The sequence below is a fragment of the Corythoichthys intestinalis genome, chromosome 10 (genome assembly GCF_030265065.1).
Source record: "Corythoichthys intestinalis isolate RoL2023-P3 chromosome 10, ASM3026506v1, whole genome shotgun sequence".
Taxonomy (NCBI): domain Eukaryota; kingdom Metazoa; phylum Chordata; class Actinopteri; order Syngnathiformes; family Syngnathidae; genus Corythoichthys; species Corythoichthys intestinalis.
The window spans coordinates 52,320,345-52,339,925 of record NC_080404.1 but is presented as its reverse complement, the minus strand read 5'-3'; the positions used below and the strand labels follow the sequence as shown (position 1 = coordinate 52,339,925).

At 40.0% G+C, this 19,581-nt stretch overlaps 1 protein-coding gene across 1 annotated transcript in view; it reads right to left on the bottom strand.

The window, feature by feature from the left end:
- slc30a6 (solute carrier family 30 member 6) overlaps positions 1–19,581 on the bottom strand; it is a 146,527-nt gene that overhangs the window by 118,209 nt on the left and 8,737 nt on the right. The window contains exon 4 of the mRNA XM_057849282.1: positions 16,630–16,714. Within this exon, the coding sequence (XP_057705265.1) occupies positions 16,630–16,714 (85 nt within the window). The remainder of the gene's footprint in view (positions 1–16,629; positions 16,715–19,581) is intronic.

Below are 19,581 nucleotides of genomic sequence, written 5' to 3'. Positions count from 1 at the left end.
TATAATTGCTCTTTACCTAAAAAAATATGTTTTATCCGATTACTCGATTAATCGATAGGATTTTCAGTCGATTACTCAATTACTAAAATATTCGATAGCTGCAGCCCTAATCACATTATAAACACACTCTCTTAACACAGACAGTTGCCAGAGAGAAAAAAACACCATGTTTTACCACCGCTAGACACACTAACACGCTGGAGTTAATTCTCTTAGCTGGTGGGAAACGTTCATGACACTGTTTGCTAACCTTTAATTTTGTAAAAAATAGAGCTGTCAAAATGATCGCGTTAACGGGTGGTAATTCATTTTTTAAATTAATCACGTTAAAATATTCGACGCAATTAACGCACATGCCCCACTCAAACAGATTAAAATGACAGTACAGTGACATGTGCACTTGTTACTTGTGTTTTTGGAGTTTTGTCGCCCTCTGCTGGCGCTTGGGTGCGACTGATTTTATGGTTTTCAGCACCATGAGAATTGGTGGTGCTGAACAATGGCGAGCTACTAGTTTATTTTTTTGTTTGAAAATTTTACAGATTTTATCAAAACAAAAACATTGAGGGGTTTTAATATACAATTTCTATAACTTGTACTAACATTTGTCTTTTAAGAACTACAAGTCTTTCTATCCATGGATCGCTTTAACAGAATGTTAATAATGTTAATGCCATCTTGTTGATTTATTGTTATAATAAACAAATGCAGTACTTATGTACAGTATGTTGAATGTATATATCCGTCTTGTGTCTTATCTTTCCATTCCAACAATAATTTACAGAAAAATATGGCATATTTTATAGTTGGTCTGAATTGCGATTAATTAATTTTTAAGCTGTGATTAACTCGATTAAAAATTTTAATCGTTTGACAGCCCTAGTATAAATGCGAAATCATATTGCATACTGCAAACATGTTTTACATGTCGGTTGGCCCTCCTCCTCTAAACCGCGGCCGTCAAACTGTTCTGTATTACCATACCAGTGATTTTGTTTTCTTCAATGGGGGGAGAAGTTCAGGAGTTTCACCTCCTCCAGCCATCGTGTTGCACAGCTGACTCACGGACACTGAACATAACCAGTGCGGGAGAGTTGAGCCTTGCACCTGCAAGCGAGGGATTTCTCCATGCACTTTTGGGACATAAAAAATAGCTTATACTTTAGGTTCGGTATGACGGAAATTTTTTGCTGTTTTGAAACCTTGACATTTTCATACCATGGTATACCTTGAAACCTGTAATCAGCACGTCTAATCACTAGAGGTGTGCGAAATTTCCGATTCTTAGATTATTCGCGATTCGGCCATGAAAGATTCGAGAACAATTCACAAACATCCAAATTCCGATTATTGAAATATGTCAAGTGAAGCGGAACTAAAACACACTTAGCGCGCCGCGCGGTCTTCGAGACGCAATGAGGAACGGAGCGAGAGTAGCTAAACATCATGCTTGTCATTACCCGGCCCCTCGGGTAATGACAATGCTCAACTCACGGCTCTAGCTCAACTCATGCCGCGAGATAAAAAAACAACAACATACCTGACTGCTGCCGACAGCTGCTACAAACTACGTCCACATAATGGTGCGGTAGATATCATATTTATATAGGACTAAATGCAAAATAACAGACTCGGTGGCGTTAGCAGCACATGTACAAAAAGCTAGATGCGGGCGTTAGTAAACGGCCGCCATCTTAAATCAGTAGTCTTCCCTGCAAGGCTTTTGTAGCGAACCTTCCAAGCGAACCTTTAATTAACTTTTTATCAAAATACTCCGAAATCGGCAAAATATTGACTTGAATCTTTAAAACTTTCACGTCGAAAGTAGACAGAAGGGAAATTATGGAATAACGGGAGCAATTTTAACAACTTTAACGGTTGATTCACAACAATAAATTAATTGAATGTAGTTTAAAGCTGCTGATACAGAATGGGGATTTGAGTATATTATTTATTGTTTTTAACTGTTAAATTGATACTGAAATAGTCGTTTATTTAAGCCTGCGAGGCTTTTTAAAATTTTTTATTTTTATTTATTTATCTATTTTTTTAAGTTTTTGTAACTAATGTACAAAATAGCGGGGGGGGGGGTCATCAATAATCAATTTATAATCGAATTGTAGCCTCTGAATCGTAATCGTAATCGAATCGTTAGGTGCCCAAAGATTCCCACCTCTACTAATCACTACCAAATCCCTTAACTGCCACTGACGGTGATAGACGCCCAATCGATTTGAACCACTAAGGTTGGCAGCGATCCTTCGATAAGCTGCTAATAAGCCAATTCAACTCATAGTCTGGGGAAAAAATGGTATGTACTGATTAAACAGGGTTGGACTGCCGCTCTGCCAGAAAGAGAGAAAGAATAACGCATTGGCCCTGTGGGAGGCTTCACCAGCTGCGTTCCGACACACGGGAACACTCAGGGCCCGCGGGGGGACGCCCGCGCGCTCACGCACGTACGAGCACGCATCACGTCGCGACGCTGCTGTGTGTATTCATACGTTAATTAACGGAGGCAAACATTCCCGCTGTGTTTGGACGTGCTTTGCAAAAAACAGCCATGAAGAAAGATGTTAGCTCCTACGTTTTCCACATACAGTGGGGGAAATAAGTATTTAGTCAACCACCAATTGTGCAAGTTCTCCTACTTGAAAAGATTAGAGAGGCCTGTAATTGTCAACATGGGTAAACCTCAACCATGAGAGACAGAATGTGGGAAAAAAAAAAAAATTACATTGTTTGATTTTTAAAGAATTTATTTCTAAATTAGAGTGGAAAATAAGTATTTGGTCACCTACACACAAGCAAGATTTCTGGCTGTCAAAGAGGTCTAACATCTTCAAACGAGGTCTAACGAGGCTCCACTCGTTACCTGTATTAATGCCACCTGTTTAACTCATTATCAGTATAAAAGACACCTGTCCACAATGTCAGTCAGTCACACTCCAAACTCCACCATGGCCAACACCAAAGAGCCGTCGAAGGACACCAGAGACAAAATTGTAGACCTGCACCAGGCTGGGAAGACTGAATCTGCAATAGGTAAAACGCTTGGTGTAAAGAAATCAACTGTGGGAGCAATTATTAGAAAATGGAAGACATAAAAGACCACTGATAATCTCCCTCGATCTGGGGCTCCATGCAAGATCTCACCCCATGGCGTCAAAATGATAACAAGAACGGTGGGAACCACACGGAGAGACCTAGTGAATGACCTACAGAGAGCTGGGACCACAGTAACAAAGGCTACTATCAGTAACACAATGCGCCGCCAGGGACTCAAATCCTACACGTCCAGGCCCGTCCGCGGTTCGCTAGAGAGCATTTGGATGATCCAGAAGAGGACTGGGAGAATGTGTTATGGTCAGATGAAACCAAAATAGAACTTTTTGTTAGAAACACAGTTTCTCGTGTTTGGAAGGGAAAGAATACTCAATTGCACCATACCCACTGTGAAGCATGGGGGTGGAAACATCATGCTTTAGGGCTGTTTTTCTGCAAAGGGACCAGGACGACTGATCTGTGTAAAGGAAAGAATGAATGGGGCCATGTATCGAGAGATTTTGAGTGAAAATCTCCTTCCATCAGCAAGGGCATTGAAGATGAGACGTGGCTGGGTCTTTCAGCATGACAATGATCCCAAACACACAGCCAGGGCAACAAAGGAGTGGCTTCCTAAGAAGCATTTCAAGGTCCTGGAGTGGCCTAGCCAGTCTCCAGATCTCAACCCCATAGAAAATCTGTGGAGGGAGTTGAAAGTCCTTGTTGCCTCACGACAGCCCCAAAACATCACTGCTCTAGAGGAGATCTGCATGGAGGAATGGGCCAAAATACCAGCAACAGTGTGTGAAAAGCTTTTGAAGAGTTACAGAAAACGTTTGGCCTCCGTTATTGCCAACAAAGGGTACATAACAAAGTATTGAGATGAACTTTTGGTATTGACCAAATACTTATTTTCCACCATGATTTGCAAATAAATGCTTTAAAAATCAAACAATGTGATTTTCTGTTTTTTCCACATTCTGTCTCTTATGGTTGAGGTTTACCCATGTTGACAATTACAGGCCTCTCCAATATTTTCAAGTGGGAGAACTTGCACAATTAGTGGTTGACTAAATACTTATTTGCCCCACTGTACATTCCACAGTCATTTACTCACTGGCTGCTACTGACGGCGCTAGACGTCCTATCCAATTGCTGCTCCCAGTCCATATGGACTGGAAATCTATAGCACAGTCAATGGTGTTGAAAGGTGAGCATACAGTTATTCCTCCCACTTTAAATGAATTAAGAGCAAAACACACAGGAGGCGACAAGTGACGGAGAAATGCGAAAGTCATCTTGGTTAGCTAGAAGCCAACACACTGGATGCGATTCGACTGCATGTAAGCGACAGCGACACGTATCGCCCTCTGGCTGTGTGTCATCGCTAGTCCCTGATTGGCTATGAATTTGGAGGGTATTTAAAATTTACAGTCTTTTCGGAGCACCATCAACTTCCCATACCGCCGCTTTTTTGTCTATGTCCGGGAAATCATGCAGAGAGGTATCATAAATTATGTGTATATTGCATGTATGCTGCTAAAATGACACGCTCTTCCATGCTGACAAACTTTTTTAAAGGACAAACAATGTTTTACTATCATTGAAACTTGTAAAGAACAGCAGATGTACAAGAAATACATTAGAAAAATTAAATATAAACGTTGACAGTTTTTTTTCCCCGCCATGCTGACAAAGTGTAGCATACTGTATGAATGTCAATTTCCGGGTTGGCCAGTCTCCTCGCAGGTGATTTGTCGACCATTAAATCCGTTGCTGATTGGTTCTAGTGCCAGGCGACAGCAACAGAAATAGAACTAGTCCTGCAACGATTAATTGATTAACTCGAGTATTCAAATAGAAATAAAATATTCAAATTAAATTTTGTTGCTTCGAGTATACGTTTAATTAAAGTGGCGGCGTAATGGTTTAATTTTATTGATTAGGGTGGATACACTGCCCTCTGGTCTGCCTCTTTTCACATGGTTGAATTCAACCGCTCCCTGTTAAGACCAATGTAAGCTAAGTTTTTGTTTGAGCTAATGTTTTTTTAATGCATACATAATTTGGTTTATAGGTATATTTAGCCGTTTTTTGTGGGAATATGTGTCTGAACCATTTGCTAAGAGCATTGTAAAAAAAAACTTAAGCATTTCATAGCATTTAAGCTAGCGGACTTTTGCTATGTAAGTTAGCCAATTGTTCTTTTTCTGTACATAGATCCTCTTTTTTTTTGTGTTTTATTAAATTATACAGTTCTGTCTTTATCCGATTACTCGATTATTCGAACTAACTAGTCCATCGATTAATCGAATACTAAAATATTCAATAGCTGCAGCCCTAAATAGAACCATTTCCCATTTTCTTATATTGTGTCACTGGTACACGTATACGTGCACGAGCGCAAAATTCCTCATGCGCGAACATCGCGTGTCGTTTCGCCGCAAGAGGGTTGTCGATTTTCGCCTTGTCATGCTCGTTCCAGAGAAAACGTATTAAAGCGAGCGACGTGGCCTCCCGTGTGTTTTGCCCCTTGTTGTCTGTCTGAGTCAATGGCAGGCAATGAGGTCATAACATGATGATGTGGTTTGTGCTCCTACAAGACTTTTCCCAAAAAAGACTGCTAAAAATTTCAGTTCAGAGCGAAGGATGTTTGAACACTAGATGATTGGACTTCTAACATCGTGTGTGGCACAAAAAAAAAGAATCGTGACGTTGCTGTTGATTTAAATCGTAAAAACAAGTTTAAATACGATCACTTTGACTTATGAATAGTGGTGGGACAATATATCGAAAAGATGATAGATCACGATACTTTGCAGCCCAAAAGGTGATTGATATGCTACCACTAAGAATCGATTTAACGTTTCAATAAGATGTGACTGTTTAAAAAACAAACAAAATGGTTGCTACCAAAATCTTTCATTGGAATAATGTCTACGTTAGCTAACTGGCTACCACTGATGGCGCTAGACATCCAATTCATTTTGACCAGATTGGACGTGTATCGCCGTGAATGGCACTGAAACCAGAGCATTCACAGCCAGTTTTGTGGGCATTTACACTACAGGTCAATTCCTTTTCATTTTAAGGCATTTGCAGGTCACTTCCTGTTGATTTGGAGTCACTTCCTATTAGAGCTGGGAATCTTTGGGCACCTAACGATTCGATTACGATTCAGAGGCTCCGATTCGATTATAAAACGATTATTGATGCACCCCCCTCCTTTTTAATGTTTTGTACATTAGTTCCAAAGTTGTTCAAAAATCCTCTCAGGCTAAACCAAACTACTATTTCAGTATGAAGTTAGCATATAACAGTAAACAAATATACAAAAATAACAGTAAACAAAATACTCCAGTCCCCATTCTGTATCAGCAGCTTTAAACTACATTCAATTAATTTAATGTTGTGAATCAACTGTTATAGTTGTTAAAATTGCTCCCGTTATTCCATAATTTCCCTTCTTTCTACTTTTGTCAAAGTTTTAAAACTATTTCATCATTTAAAGATAGATTCAAGACAAGATTCTGCCAATTTAGGAGTATTTTAGATAAAAAGTTAATTAGGTTTGCTACAACAGAGCCTTCTAGAGAAGTCACTGCTTTAAGATGGCGGCTGTTTACTAACGCCGGAAAGTCTGTCATTTCGCATCTCTGTTCAATAATACATGTTCTAACACCGGCGCCGTCTGTCATTTTGCATCTAGTTCTACAAATATATGATATCTACTGTAGCCATATCTTTGTAGCAACTAGCAACTGAGCGTCGTTTGTGGCGGCTGTCGGCCACAGTCAGGTATGATTGTTTTTTTTATCTAGCGCAGACATGTCCAAAGTCCGGCCCGGGGGCCAAATGCGGCCCGTGGTCAAATTTCATCCGGCCCCCAGCCTCTGTCATAAAATCAATAATGTCTGGCCCGCACACAGACTTGATAAATTGGTCAGCAGTACTTCCACCAGCATATGAGGTAGCTTACACACTAAATGCTGCTCCTCATTTACCCACTAAAAGGCAGCAGCACTCTAAGCAACATTATTCCGTGTGACCCTTTACTCCCAATTTTCTAAAACGGCGACAATCAACAAAAAAAAGAAAGTTGACTGGGACGGCCGACGTTTCAAGGATAGGTGAAAATTGGACTATTTCTTCACTAAAATTCTTCACAACTGTGTCTGCCTCATTTGCAAAGAGACAGTCGCTGTTTTTAAAGAGTTCAGTGTGAGGCCAAAACAAGACACGCTGACACGTACGACAAGATTACAGGGACGATACGTAGCGAGAAATTTAAGCAACTTGAAGCTAGTTCAATTTTACAGCAGCAGGATTTCGCAAGAGCCAGAGAGCCGAAAGAGAACGCCACAAAGGGTAGTTGCGAGATTGTTGAAATTATTAATTAAAAAATAATAATAAAGCAAATGTGACACACAAAATGGCTTGCTAAAATTTGCTTAAATATATTGTTCTACGTAAAGGATGTCAGCCAAGGTCGGCCCCCCACATTTTTACCACATCAAATCTGGCCCCCTTTGCAAAAAGTTTGGACACCCCTGATCTAGCGGCATGAGTTGAACATGATATTTACTCTCGGTCCGTTCCTCATTGCGTCCCAAAGACCGCGCTGACTGCTTTCATTTTACCTGGAATAATTGAATAATCGGAATTTGGATGTTTGTGAATCATTCTCGAATCTTCCACGGGCGAATCGCGAATAATCTAAGAATCGGAAATTTCGCACGCCTCTACTTCCTATTCATTCGGGGACATCCTTGAGTTACTTCTTTTTCGGTAACCTAAAATCAACAAGAAGTGACCTGTAAAAGCCCAACAATCAACAAAAAGTGACCCAAAATAAAAAGGAAGTTTCCCGGATATGCCCTAAAATCAACACAAAGTGACCAAAAACGTGCAGGAAGTGAGCTGAAATCTACAGAAAAAGACCCAGAAATGCATAAAAAACAACAGCAGTGAGCCAAAATGAATCCGAATTGATCGATGGAAAGGAAGTGACCTATAAATGCCCAAAGAAGAAAGGGAAGTGGCCGAAAATCAGCAGAAAATGATGTGAAATGCCCCAAAATTAACTCATTGTTTAGCATGGGTTGCCATTGACGTCCAATCCGTTTGAAGTGGGAGGGATGGCAGCAACTAAACATTCATTCGCTGCCATTCCTCCCACTTCAAATGGATTTGGCGTCTACTAGTGATGAACTCATAGCAGAAGGATGAAAATAGCTTTTTTTCATGTTTATTACTTGTTTTGTCATTGACTATCAGTTCACAGGACGTGGGGCTTGGGGCCGATCTGTAGGTGGCCTATTTTCAAAAATTAAAATTAAAATATTTTCAAAACCGAAACAAAACAAAGAGCTTCTTAAGTAGAAACTTCTTGCAAATAAATGCTTAAATCGCAGAATTTCTCCTGATATGAATGTAAAACAGTCTAGACTAAAAAACGGGCAGTTATCATTCATTTTACGTAAATAATTCAAGCCAAAGTGACTATTGTTTAATCCAACATTGCAGCCATCAAGAAAAAAAAAAAGTTTTTTAAGTTGAAAATTCTTTCAAATAAATGCTTAAATCGCGGAATTCCTATATATATGAACGTAAAACAGTCTAAATTCTTGGTTAAAGCAAAAAACGGGCAGTTATCATTCATTTTACGTAAAAATTTTACGTTAAAGTTTGGATTATTTTTTTCCATTCATTTCATTGTATTCACCACGTTTCAAAGTGCATACATGGTGCCAAAAATATAATAATTACATTGAATCCTCGCCCGAATCACTCTTGAGACAATCCTGCCTGCTTATATGCAGTAAAACCTTTGTCTTATTTCCACTTAAATCCAGCGTTTGAACGCAGCGTATTTTTGAGTTTATCACAATGAATAGTGAAAGCCACCTCAACGCTCTATGGTTCGCCCACCTACGGGAAGGCAAAGTCTGTGGGAGCTGACTTGTCAACTGATGGTGGAGTCCATGGTTTTGTATACTGATTACCTGACCCAAGTCCTAAAACAGTGGTTCTTTAACTGGGTTCGATTAAACCCCAGGTGTTTGGTGAGTAAGTCTAAGGGGTTAGGCGAAGGTAATGAAACGCAGAGCCCGACGCTTATTAAATCTAGGCAAAGTGGCTTTTTAGACCAGGTTTTGGACTGGTTTGCTCCCAATTTACAGGCTTAATAGTAATAATAATAATAATACATTTTATTTGTAGGTGCCTTTCTGGCACTCAAAGTCCACGTGCAATCATTGAAATTTTTTTTTAAACAAATTAAAGATTAAAAACAGTAAAAAATAATAAAGTATAGAACATTTAGAGTAAATTTAAAATACTAAAGAGATGTACACTCACCGGCCACTTTATTAGGTACACCATGCTAGTAACGGATTGGACCCCTTTTGCCTTCAGAACTGCCTCAATCTTCATGGCATAGATTCAACAAGGTGCTGGAAGCATTCCTCAGAGAGTTTGATCCATATTGACATGATGGCATCACACGGTGCAGATTTGTCGGCCGCACAACCATGGTGCGAATCTCCCGTTCAACCACATCCCAAAGATGCTCTATTGGATTGAGATCTGGTGACTGTGGAGGCCATTTGAGTACAGTGAACTCATTGTCATGTTCAAGAAACCAGTCTGAAATGATTCCAGCTTTATGACATGGCGCATTATCCTGCTGAAAGTAGCCATCAGAAGTTGGGCACATTGTGGTCATAAAGGGATGGACATGGTCAGCAACAATACTCAGGTAGGCTGTGGCGTTCCAGCAATGCTCAATTGGTACCAAGGGGCCCAAAGAGTGCCAAGAAAATATTCCCCGCACCATTACACCACCACCAGCCTGAACCGTTGATACAAGGCAGGATGGATCCATGCTTTCATGTTGTTGATGCCAAATTCTGACCCTACCATCCGAATGTCGCAGCAGAAGTCAAGACTCATCAGACCAGGCAACGTTTTTCCAATCTATTGTCCAATTTCGATGAGCTTGTGCAAATTGTAGCCTAAGTTTCCTGTTCTTAGCTGAAAGGAGTGGCACCCGTCGTGGTCTTCTGCTGCTGTAGCCCATCTGCCTCAAAGTTCGACGTACTGTGCGTTCAGAGATGCTCTTCTGCCTACCTTGGTTGTAAAAGGTGGTTATTTGAGTCACTGTTGCCTTTCTATCAGCTCGAACCAGTCTGGCCATTGTCCTCTGACCTCTGGCATTAACAAGGCATTTCTGACCACAGAACTGCCACTCACTGGATATTTTTTCTTTTTCGGACCATTCTCTGTAAACCCTAGAGATGGTTGTGCGTGAAAATCCCAGTAGATCAGCAGTTTCTTAAATACTCAGACTAGTCCTTCTGGCACCAACAACCATGCCACGTTCAAAGTCACCCAAATCACCTTTCTTCCCCATACTGATGCTCGGTTTGAACTGCAGGAGATTGTCTTAAACCATGTCTACATGCCTAAATGCACTGAGTTGCCGCCATGTGATTGGCTGATTAGAAATTAAGTGTTAACGAGCAGTTGGACAGATGGCAAGGCAAGGCAAGGCAAATTTATTTATATAGCACAATTCAACACAAGGCAATTCAAAGTGCTTTACATCACATGAAGACCATAAAAATCACATTTAAATCAACACAACGTAAAAACCAAGACAAATGATCACATCTAATCACAGAATAAAAATAAATAAATAAAAATAAAACAAAAATAAAAATAAAGCAAAAACTACTACTACTAATAATCATTGAAATCAGCAATGGAGATAAGCACAATAGGAATAGAAGGCAGGTAGGTTGAAATATATAGACAGTTATGGATATGCAGTGCCAAACAAAAGCGTTTTTAGCCCTGATTTAAAGGAGCTAACAGTTTGAGCATACTTCAGACGTTCGGGTAACTTGTTCCAGAGGTGAGGAGCATAATAACTAAATGCTGCCTCACCCCTCTTGGTTCTTGTTCTTGGAACATGCAGAAGACCCGTTCCAGACGACCTTAGGGGTCTAGATGTCTCATAGGAATCTAACAAGTCAAGCATGTATTTTGGTCCAAGGCCATTAAGTGTTTTGTAGACGAGCAGTAGTATTTTATAGTCTATCCTTTGACTCACTGGAAGCCAGTGTAGCGATTTCAAAACCGGTGTAATGTGGTCCAGCTTCCTTGTATTTGTGAGGACTCTGGCTGCAGCATTCTGTACTAGCTGCAGCTTCCTGACTGATTTTTTATCAAGACCTGTAAATATACCGTTGCAGTAGTCCAATCTGCTGAAAATGAATGCATGCATAAGTTTTTCCATGTCTTGTTGAGTCAGAAGCCCCTTAATTCTGGTTATATTTTTTAGGTGGTAATAAGCGGATTTAGTGATGGACTTTAGATGGCTATCAAATTTTAGGCCTGAGTCAATAATTACGCCAAGGTTTCTGACTTGATTTGTAGCTGTTAGTGACATTGTGCTAAGTTGGCTGCTTATCTTTGACCTTTCCTTTTTTGGCCCAAAAATGATCACCTCTGTCTTCTCTACATTTAACTGGAGAAAATTCTGGCACATCCATTCATTGATTTGACGAATGCATTTACTCAGGGAGACTAAGGGACTATAATCATGTGGGGACACAGAAATGTACAGTTGTGTGTCATCTGCATAGGCGTGATAGGAGATATCATACTGTTCCATTATCTGAGCTAACGGAAGCATATAGATGTTAAATAAGAGTGGTCCAAGAATTGACCCTTGAGGGACTCCACACGTGAATTTGGTTCGTTCTGACTGATAGTTTCCAATTGACACAAAGAAATCTCTATCATGTAAATAGGATGTGAACCACTGAAGAATAGTGTCAGTAAACCCTACCCACTGTTCCAATCTGCTGAGTAGTATGTTGTGATCAACCGTGTCAAATGCGGCGCTGAGATCCAATAGTAGCAGAACAGATGATTTGCCTGCATCGGTATTCCGACGAATATCATTTAGGACTTTGATAAGCACGGTCTCGGTGCTGTGTTGTGGCCGAAATCCAGACTGAAATGAGTTAAAAAGATTGTTTTGCATCATAAAAGTCTGGATCTGTTCAAACACAGCCCTTTCGATAATTTTCCCCAGGAATGTCAGATTTGATATTGGCCTGTAATTACTAATGGTTGAGGCATCCAGATTAGGTTTTTTTTAGGAGAGGTTTTATCACTGCAGTTTTTAAAGTCTGAGGAAACTCTCCTGTTTGGAGGGAAGTATTTATAATCTGAAGTATGTCTGGGGCTATGCAATGAAAACCAGTTTTGAAAAAGTTTGAAGGAAGGATGTCAAGGCAGCATGTTGTGGGCTTTAATTTCGACACAATTTCTGTTAAAGTGGCATAGTCCAGGAGGCTAAACTGTCTAAGATTGACGTGGGGGACATTTTGGGAGGTGTTTAGTGTAACATTTGTTAATCCGGAGTTGCACACAGCCTGTCTAATCTTTAGTACTTTGTGTGTAAAGAATGCTGCGAAATTATTACAGGACACCTCAGATGCCAATTCCTGAGGTATTGATGCTTGTGGGTTTGTCAGTTTGTCAACAACAGAAAATAGTGTGCGAGTATTGTTGGTGTTTCTACTAATGATCTCTGAAAAATATGATTGTCTAGCATTTTTCAGTTCCTGGTTGTATTTGCGAAGACTCTCTTTGTAGATATCATAAAAAACTAGGAGTTTGTTTTTTCGCCATCTGCGTTCTGCTCGTCTACAAACTTGTTTTTGTTTTATAGCTAGTGTGGCATTTCTCCAGGGTGACCTCTTCTTTCTTGACAAAGTTTTTGTCTTAATCGGGGCAATAGTGTCCATTACAGTCATCACACTGGAACTGAAACTATTTACAAGTTCTTCCACTGGAGCTATTGTAGAGGTTAATGATGAGGCATAGGCCTGTGTGAATAACGCACATGTGTTATCACTTATGTAACGCTTCCTAATCACCTCTGTTTCCCTTTTCAGAGGATGGACAGGGGTGGTCATTTTAAACATAATGCAGTAGTGATCAGACAGAGCAACATCATTCACTGTGACCTCAGAGATGTTAAGACCTTTGGATATTATTAAGTCCAGTATGTGCCCTCTGTTATGTGTTGGAACTGTGACATGCTGAGATAAACCAAATGTATCCAAAATATTTAAAAGCTCTCTAGCACATCCTTCTTCAGGATTATCAACATGAATGTTAAAGTCACCCACTAAAACAACACAATCAAAGTCCATGCAGACGGAAGACAGTATTTTGGTAAGCTCATCAAAAAACATTGTGTTATACTTCGGTGGTCTGTAAATTGTTACCAAGGCAGCTCTGCAAGGGCTTTTTAGCTGAATGACAATATATTCAAAGGAATCAAACTGACCACATGAAATATTCGTGCATTGAAAACTGTCCCTGATCAGACTGGCAACCCCACCTCCTTTCTTATGGGTTCTTGGAGCACTAAAGAAATTGAAGTTTGTGGGGGTTGCCTCAATCAGAACTGTCGAACTCTTATCTTGATCTAACCAAGTTTCTGTTAGGAACAACATGTCAAGGTTATGTTTGCTGATAAAATCATTAATTAAGAAAGATTTGCCAGCTAAAGATCTAATATTTAGCAGAGCCAATTGGAGATGCCAGACTGGATTCACTGGTGAGTTTTGGGAATGACTTACTATGCTTAACAGGTTGGCAGAGTTGATTGAACGTTTTTTATTTCTCACCAGTCTAGCCCTTTTTTTGTTGTTTATCACCACTGGGATTGTTGATGTACCTAATAAAGTGGCCGTTGAGTGTAAAAACAATAAAAAATACTAATAGATAAAAAATAAGTAGCAGAAAACTAAAACACAGAGAAATTAGGGATTATTATTGACAGGGGAGTCTGAATAGGTGAGTTTTGAGTTTGGATTGAAAAAGGGGGAACCATTTATCCATTTCTTTTAACAGCTAGTCCTCGATCTGATGGGAAGAGGAACTGGTTTGCTCAGTGGAAGGTTGACTCGCACTTGATATGAGGGAATACAACAGACCAATGAGCAGCATGGTCTGAAATTTTCACCTGTTTTTAATTTTGAAGAATTTTGAACAGGGATTTGTAAATGGTAAATGGTGTTATACTTATATAGCGCTTTTCCACCTTTCAAGGCGCTCAAAGCGCTTTACACTATATTGCCATCTACCTACTGGTGACGCAGCACCAGGAGCAATGTGGGGTTCAGTATCTTGCTCAAGGATACTTAGGCAAGTTCATCAGGGCAGAGAATTGAACCCACAACCTCTGGGTTGGGGGACAACTACTCTACCACTGAGCCACGCCATCCCCATTTGTGAAATTATTAGCTTGCTAGCTTAGATATATCGGCTTTTGCATTTTTTTCAATGCATCATGGACCTATTTTTTCTTAACAAAAGTAAAACCAACACTAAATCAAGAAAGACTTGAAACATATTACGGAATTTTGAGTTTATTAAAAAAAAAAAAAAAAGATTTTTTTCCTGTTACCGTGGGTGCGCTTGAACGAGTGACAGCCAGCGCGGACGTTGTTGAGTGAGATGTCAGTGCCAGCGAATGTTTGGAGGACAGGCAGAGGTGAGAGACGGCACAAAAACACCACACGTGTGTGCGTGTGTGTCACTAACTCAGAAACACACACACACACAGAAGGTGTAAGTGACACAAAGAGGCGACTGTCGCTGTTTGTCAGCGTGGACAAGATGGACATTCGGTCACGCACACACACAATGTGCCTAAACTGCTTACTTGCGTGTGTTTGTGTGTGTGTCTGCAGACAAAAAGCTGCTGTCTTGTAAAAGGCTGAAAGATGATCTTGTTGGTGACTGCACAATTTGATACAGGACCACACAGAGAATTTTGTAGGCTCATCATCAGCTTGCGTTTCAGCAACGACTACTGCTTAAACAGCACTTTGACGCGCGAACGTTAAAAACGTACACGCGCTTGAGAAAATACACAACAGGGGTCACATGGTCCGTTAACTCAGTAGCTGGCATTGACGGTGCTAGAACAAATGTTCATTAGCCCCTCCCATTCCAAATGGATTGGACGTCTAGTGCTGTCAATAGCACTGAACGATGAGCATTTACAGCCAGTCCTCCCAGTTTAAATGAACTGGACGTCTACTGTTGTAAAGGCAGACAATAAGTTCATTACTATGAATACAGGTAGTCCCCGGGTTACAAACAAGTTCCGTCCCTACACTGGCGATCACAGCTGCAGCTATTTATTATTTTAGTAATCGATTAATCTATCAACTAGTTCGTTTGAATAGTTGAGTCATCAGATTAGGAACATTTAATGTGTTGCGGAATAAATACCTGAGCTTACCCTCAAACGGGTTTATAAAAAAAAAAAAAAAATTAAAATAAATGAGGATAAAAGTACTGTACAACTAAAGAACAATTGACTAACTCACATAGCAAAAGTCCGCTAGCTTAAATGCTGTAAAATGATAACTTTTTTTTAACAGGGAGCAGCTGCATTCAGCCATTTTAAATGAGTTGTGTCATATTCACTGTTGCCGCTAGAGGGCAGTGTATTTACCCAAATCAATAAAGCTAAATACAAACACTTTCAAAACAAACCATTACAACGCCATTCAAATTAAACAAATTTTTTTCGAAGCTTTTTTCTAATCGAATTACTCGGGTTATTCCATTAATTGTTGCAGCACTACTGGCGACGTATCCCAAATTTCCGCGAAAGTCGGAATAAACCCTTTAAGCACCAATAAATCCTATCCAAAAACACATATTTTACGTGGGGGTGTAAACATCATGCTTTGGGGCTGTTTTTCTGCAAAGGGACCAGGACGACTGATCTGTGTAAAGGAAAGAATGAATGGGGCCATGTATCGAGAGATTTTGAGTGAAAATCTCCTTCCATCAGCAAGGGCATCGAAGATGAGACGTGGCTGGGTCTTTCAGCACGACAATGATCCCAAACACACGGCCAGGGCAACAAAGGAGTGGCTTCGTAAGAAGCATTTCAAGGTCCTGGAGTGGCCTAGCCAGTTTCCAGATCTCAACACCATTGAAAATCTGTGGAGGGAGTTGAAAGTCCGTGTTGCCAAATGACAGCCCCAAAACATCACTGCTCTAGAGGAGATCTGCATGGAGGAACGGGCCAAAATACCAGCAACAGTGTGTGAAAAGCTTTTGAAGAGTTACAGAAAATGTTTGGCCTCCGTTCTTGCCAACAAAGGGTACATAACAAAGTAGTGAGATGAACTTTTGGTATAGACCAAATACTTATTTTCCACCGCTATTTGCAAATAAATTCTTTAAAAATCAAAAAATGTGATTTTTCTGGGGTTTTTTCCACATTATGTCTCTCATGGTTGTGGTTTACCCATGTTGAAAATTACAGGTCTCTCTAATATTTTCAAGTGGGAGAACTTGCACAATTAGTGGTTGACTAAATACTTATTTGCCCCACTGTAAATATTCTGTTAAACCTCACATATGCCAGGTTGTCACAGGGTTAATTTTCATTTTTAACGACCAAAATTAGTCACTTGCCCTATAAATGGTTAACCCTGTGTATGTTTGTGTGTGTTTGCGTGCGCTGACCCATGCTGTTGGTGGAGCTGCACCACACCAGGAGGCAGGCGGTGCACATCAGGTTGAGCAAACCGAACAGCACGATTCTCCACGACTGCAACAAACAACAAAATTGACACATGAGCACATCGTCTGCATTGACGGTTTTAGACGTCCGATCCATTTGAAGCAGGATAGATGTCTACTAGTGATAATAAACACGTTAAAAATCACAGTAGAAGACTGTCACTTGTAAGCAAGCCATGAAGTGAAAAGAATCGAGCGACCCGGTGCCCCACGTTTGACCCGCGCTTATTTCACGGAAAAACAAGTCCCGAGCGCTCTCGGCACAAAATGAGTCACAAAAGTACAGTGAACCCCTCGTTTATGGAGCGCAATACCTTCCGGACGTAGCCGCCCTGCTTTAAATCTCTTCCTCCGTCCTTCAAACTAGGGCTGCCGCAAACGATGACTTGGATAGTCCATTAATCACTGAATAATTTTGCAATCAATATATACATATAACTCATACAGTGGTATGAAAAACTATCTGAACCTTTTGGAATTTCTCACATGTCTGCATAAATCAAAATCAAATCCGATCTGATCTTTGTCAAAATCACACAGATGAAAAAAACAGTCTGATAAAACAAAAACCACTGTAGGAAAGACCCATTGTGCGTGTGTGCTTTAGTTCAATTGTTGTGACGCTGGCCCTAATCGGACAGTTTTGAAATCTGGCCAAATTGGGGGTCTCAGAGCGGAACTTCAAGTCACCTGAGTGTTTTCCGCGAATATATAAACATATATGCCTAAAATAACAAATCAACACCAAATATAATGTAAATGAAATATACTGCTCACACAATGCATAGACATTAAGCAGGAAAGTAAATAACATTAATTGACAAGTGAATTAATAACATAACGAAATTCTTAGTCTCAACCGTGTAGCCAAAAGGGCTAACGATTAGCGTTAGCATTTAGCACTCAGCGGCTAGCGGTTAACACTCGGCGGCTAGTGGTTACAACTCGGTGGCTAACGAATGCAACGGACCATTAGCAGGAAAACTCATCTGCCAAACGTGTTCATACACTGCCAAGGCACACTTCTACACTATAGTTACTTCTCTCATTCACACACAACGTTAGAATGGCAAGTAAACAGGACGGTAGTGTGAGGAACGAACTACACGGCAGTGAAGGGGAGAGAGAGAGAGAGAGAGAGAGAGAGAGAGCGAAAGATTCGAGCAAGCTTCGCTGTTCTTAAAGGGCCAGCGTCGCAACACTTGAACTAAAGCACACACGCACAATGGGGCTTTCCTACAGTGGTTTTTGTTTTATCAGACTGTTTTTTCATCTGTGTGATTTTGACAAAGACCAGATCACATTTGAAGGTGATTTTATGCAGAAATGTGAGAAATTCTAAAAGGTTCAGATATTTTTTCATACCAGTCTAGTTTTTCATACCACGGTGAAGCTTGCTTGAGTCTCTCTCTCGCTCTCTTCTCTTCACTGCCATGTAGTTCGTTCCTCACGCTACCATCCTATTTACTTGCCATTCTAACGTTGCATGTGAATGAGAGAAGTTAGTGTAAATGTGTGCCTTGGCAGTGTATGAACACGTTTGGCAGATGACAGTTTTCCTGCTAATGGTCCGTTGCATTCGTTAGCCAACGAGTTCTAACCACTAGCCGCCGAGTGCTAATTGCTAACGCTAATCGTTGGCCCTTTTGGCTACACGTTTGAGGCTAAGAATTTCGTTATGTTATTAATTCACTTGTCAATTAATGTTATTTACTTTGTAATGTATATGCATTGTGTGAGCAGTATATTTAATTTACATTATATTTGTTATTTTAGGCAGATATGTTTATATATGGCGGAAAACACTCAGGTGACTTGAAGTTCCGCTTTGAGACCCCCAATTTGGCCAGATTTAAAAACTGTCCTGTATGCATGTGTGATACATCATTGGAAAGCTTAAAACCTAAATTTTCTGAGGGAATAAAAAATTAAACAGGAGGGCATTTAAAAAAATAAAAATAAACAGCAAAACCCTAACTGGAGGTGGGAGCATGCGACAGCATAATTAAAGACGCCACGATTTTAATTAGATATTATCGCGTACTTACCTTGTTTCGATCCAAAAACTCCATGTAGCATGTCTCACCGAGTGTCAAGACACAAATGTGAATGGCTACAGCCGGATTTTGGGGGGATTTTATGGGTGAAACATGGTAATATAACAAGGGTTGCGATGCAGAAATCGCAGAAGTCAAGGAGTGGTCGAGATTTTCATTTTCATATATTTACCCTTTTAAATGTTTTTTTTCCCCCATTTTTTTTTTGTGTGTTAAGCGACAGTTAAGCGAGTTATGAGGTGGATATCCGTGACTTATTTACAGACGCCAATTTTTTCATTGAGACGTAATTTGTTTAAAGTTTAAAATATGCGAGTGAATAGTTTTTTAAAGTCGTTTTTTTAAAAAAAAAAATTTTAACTAAATATTTGACATCAATTGATGATTCTAAGCTAAAAATGACAGACATTTCGAATAATAAATACGATTACATACCTTCTTTTTATGGCTAGGTTGAAACAAAAGCAGTTGCGCAACATCTGTAAAGGGGGGTTTCCAGGGTAAAAGGGACAAAAATCAAAATAGTTCGGAGGCTTAATGTGCCATGAATCTGCTATGGCAGCATTTAGACAGGTTGTTCTATCAGACACAACAGTTCTTTTGGCTTAAAATACAGCAGTTTATTTTAAAGATGGGTGCAAGAGCAGAAACTGCTTTTTCAGCCTCGTCTGTGTTTTCTGCCATATATAGTAGTATAAACTATATAACGGACATGTTATATTGTCATACCGTATTTGCAGAAAAACACAACACAATACACACCCACTCTCATCATTAACGTGAACCAAAATAAATCCTGAACGGCCAGTCAGATTCCTGGCATGTCTGGCATGAATCG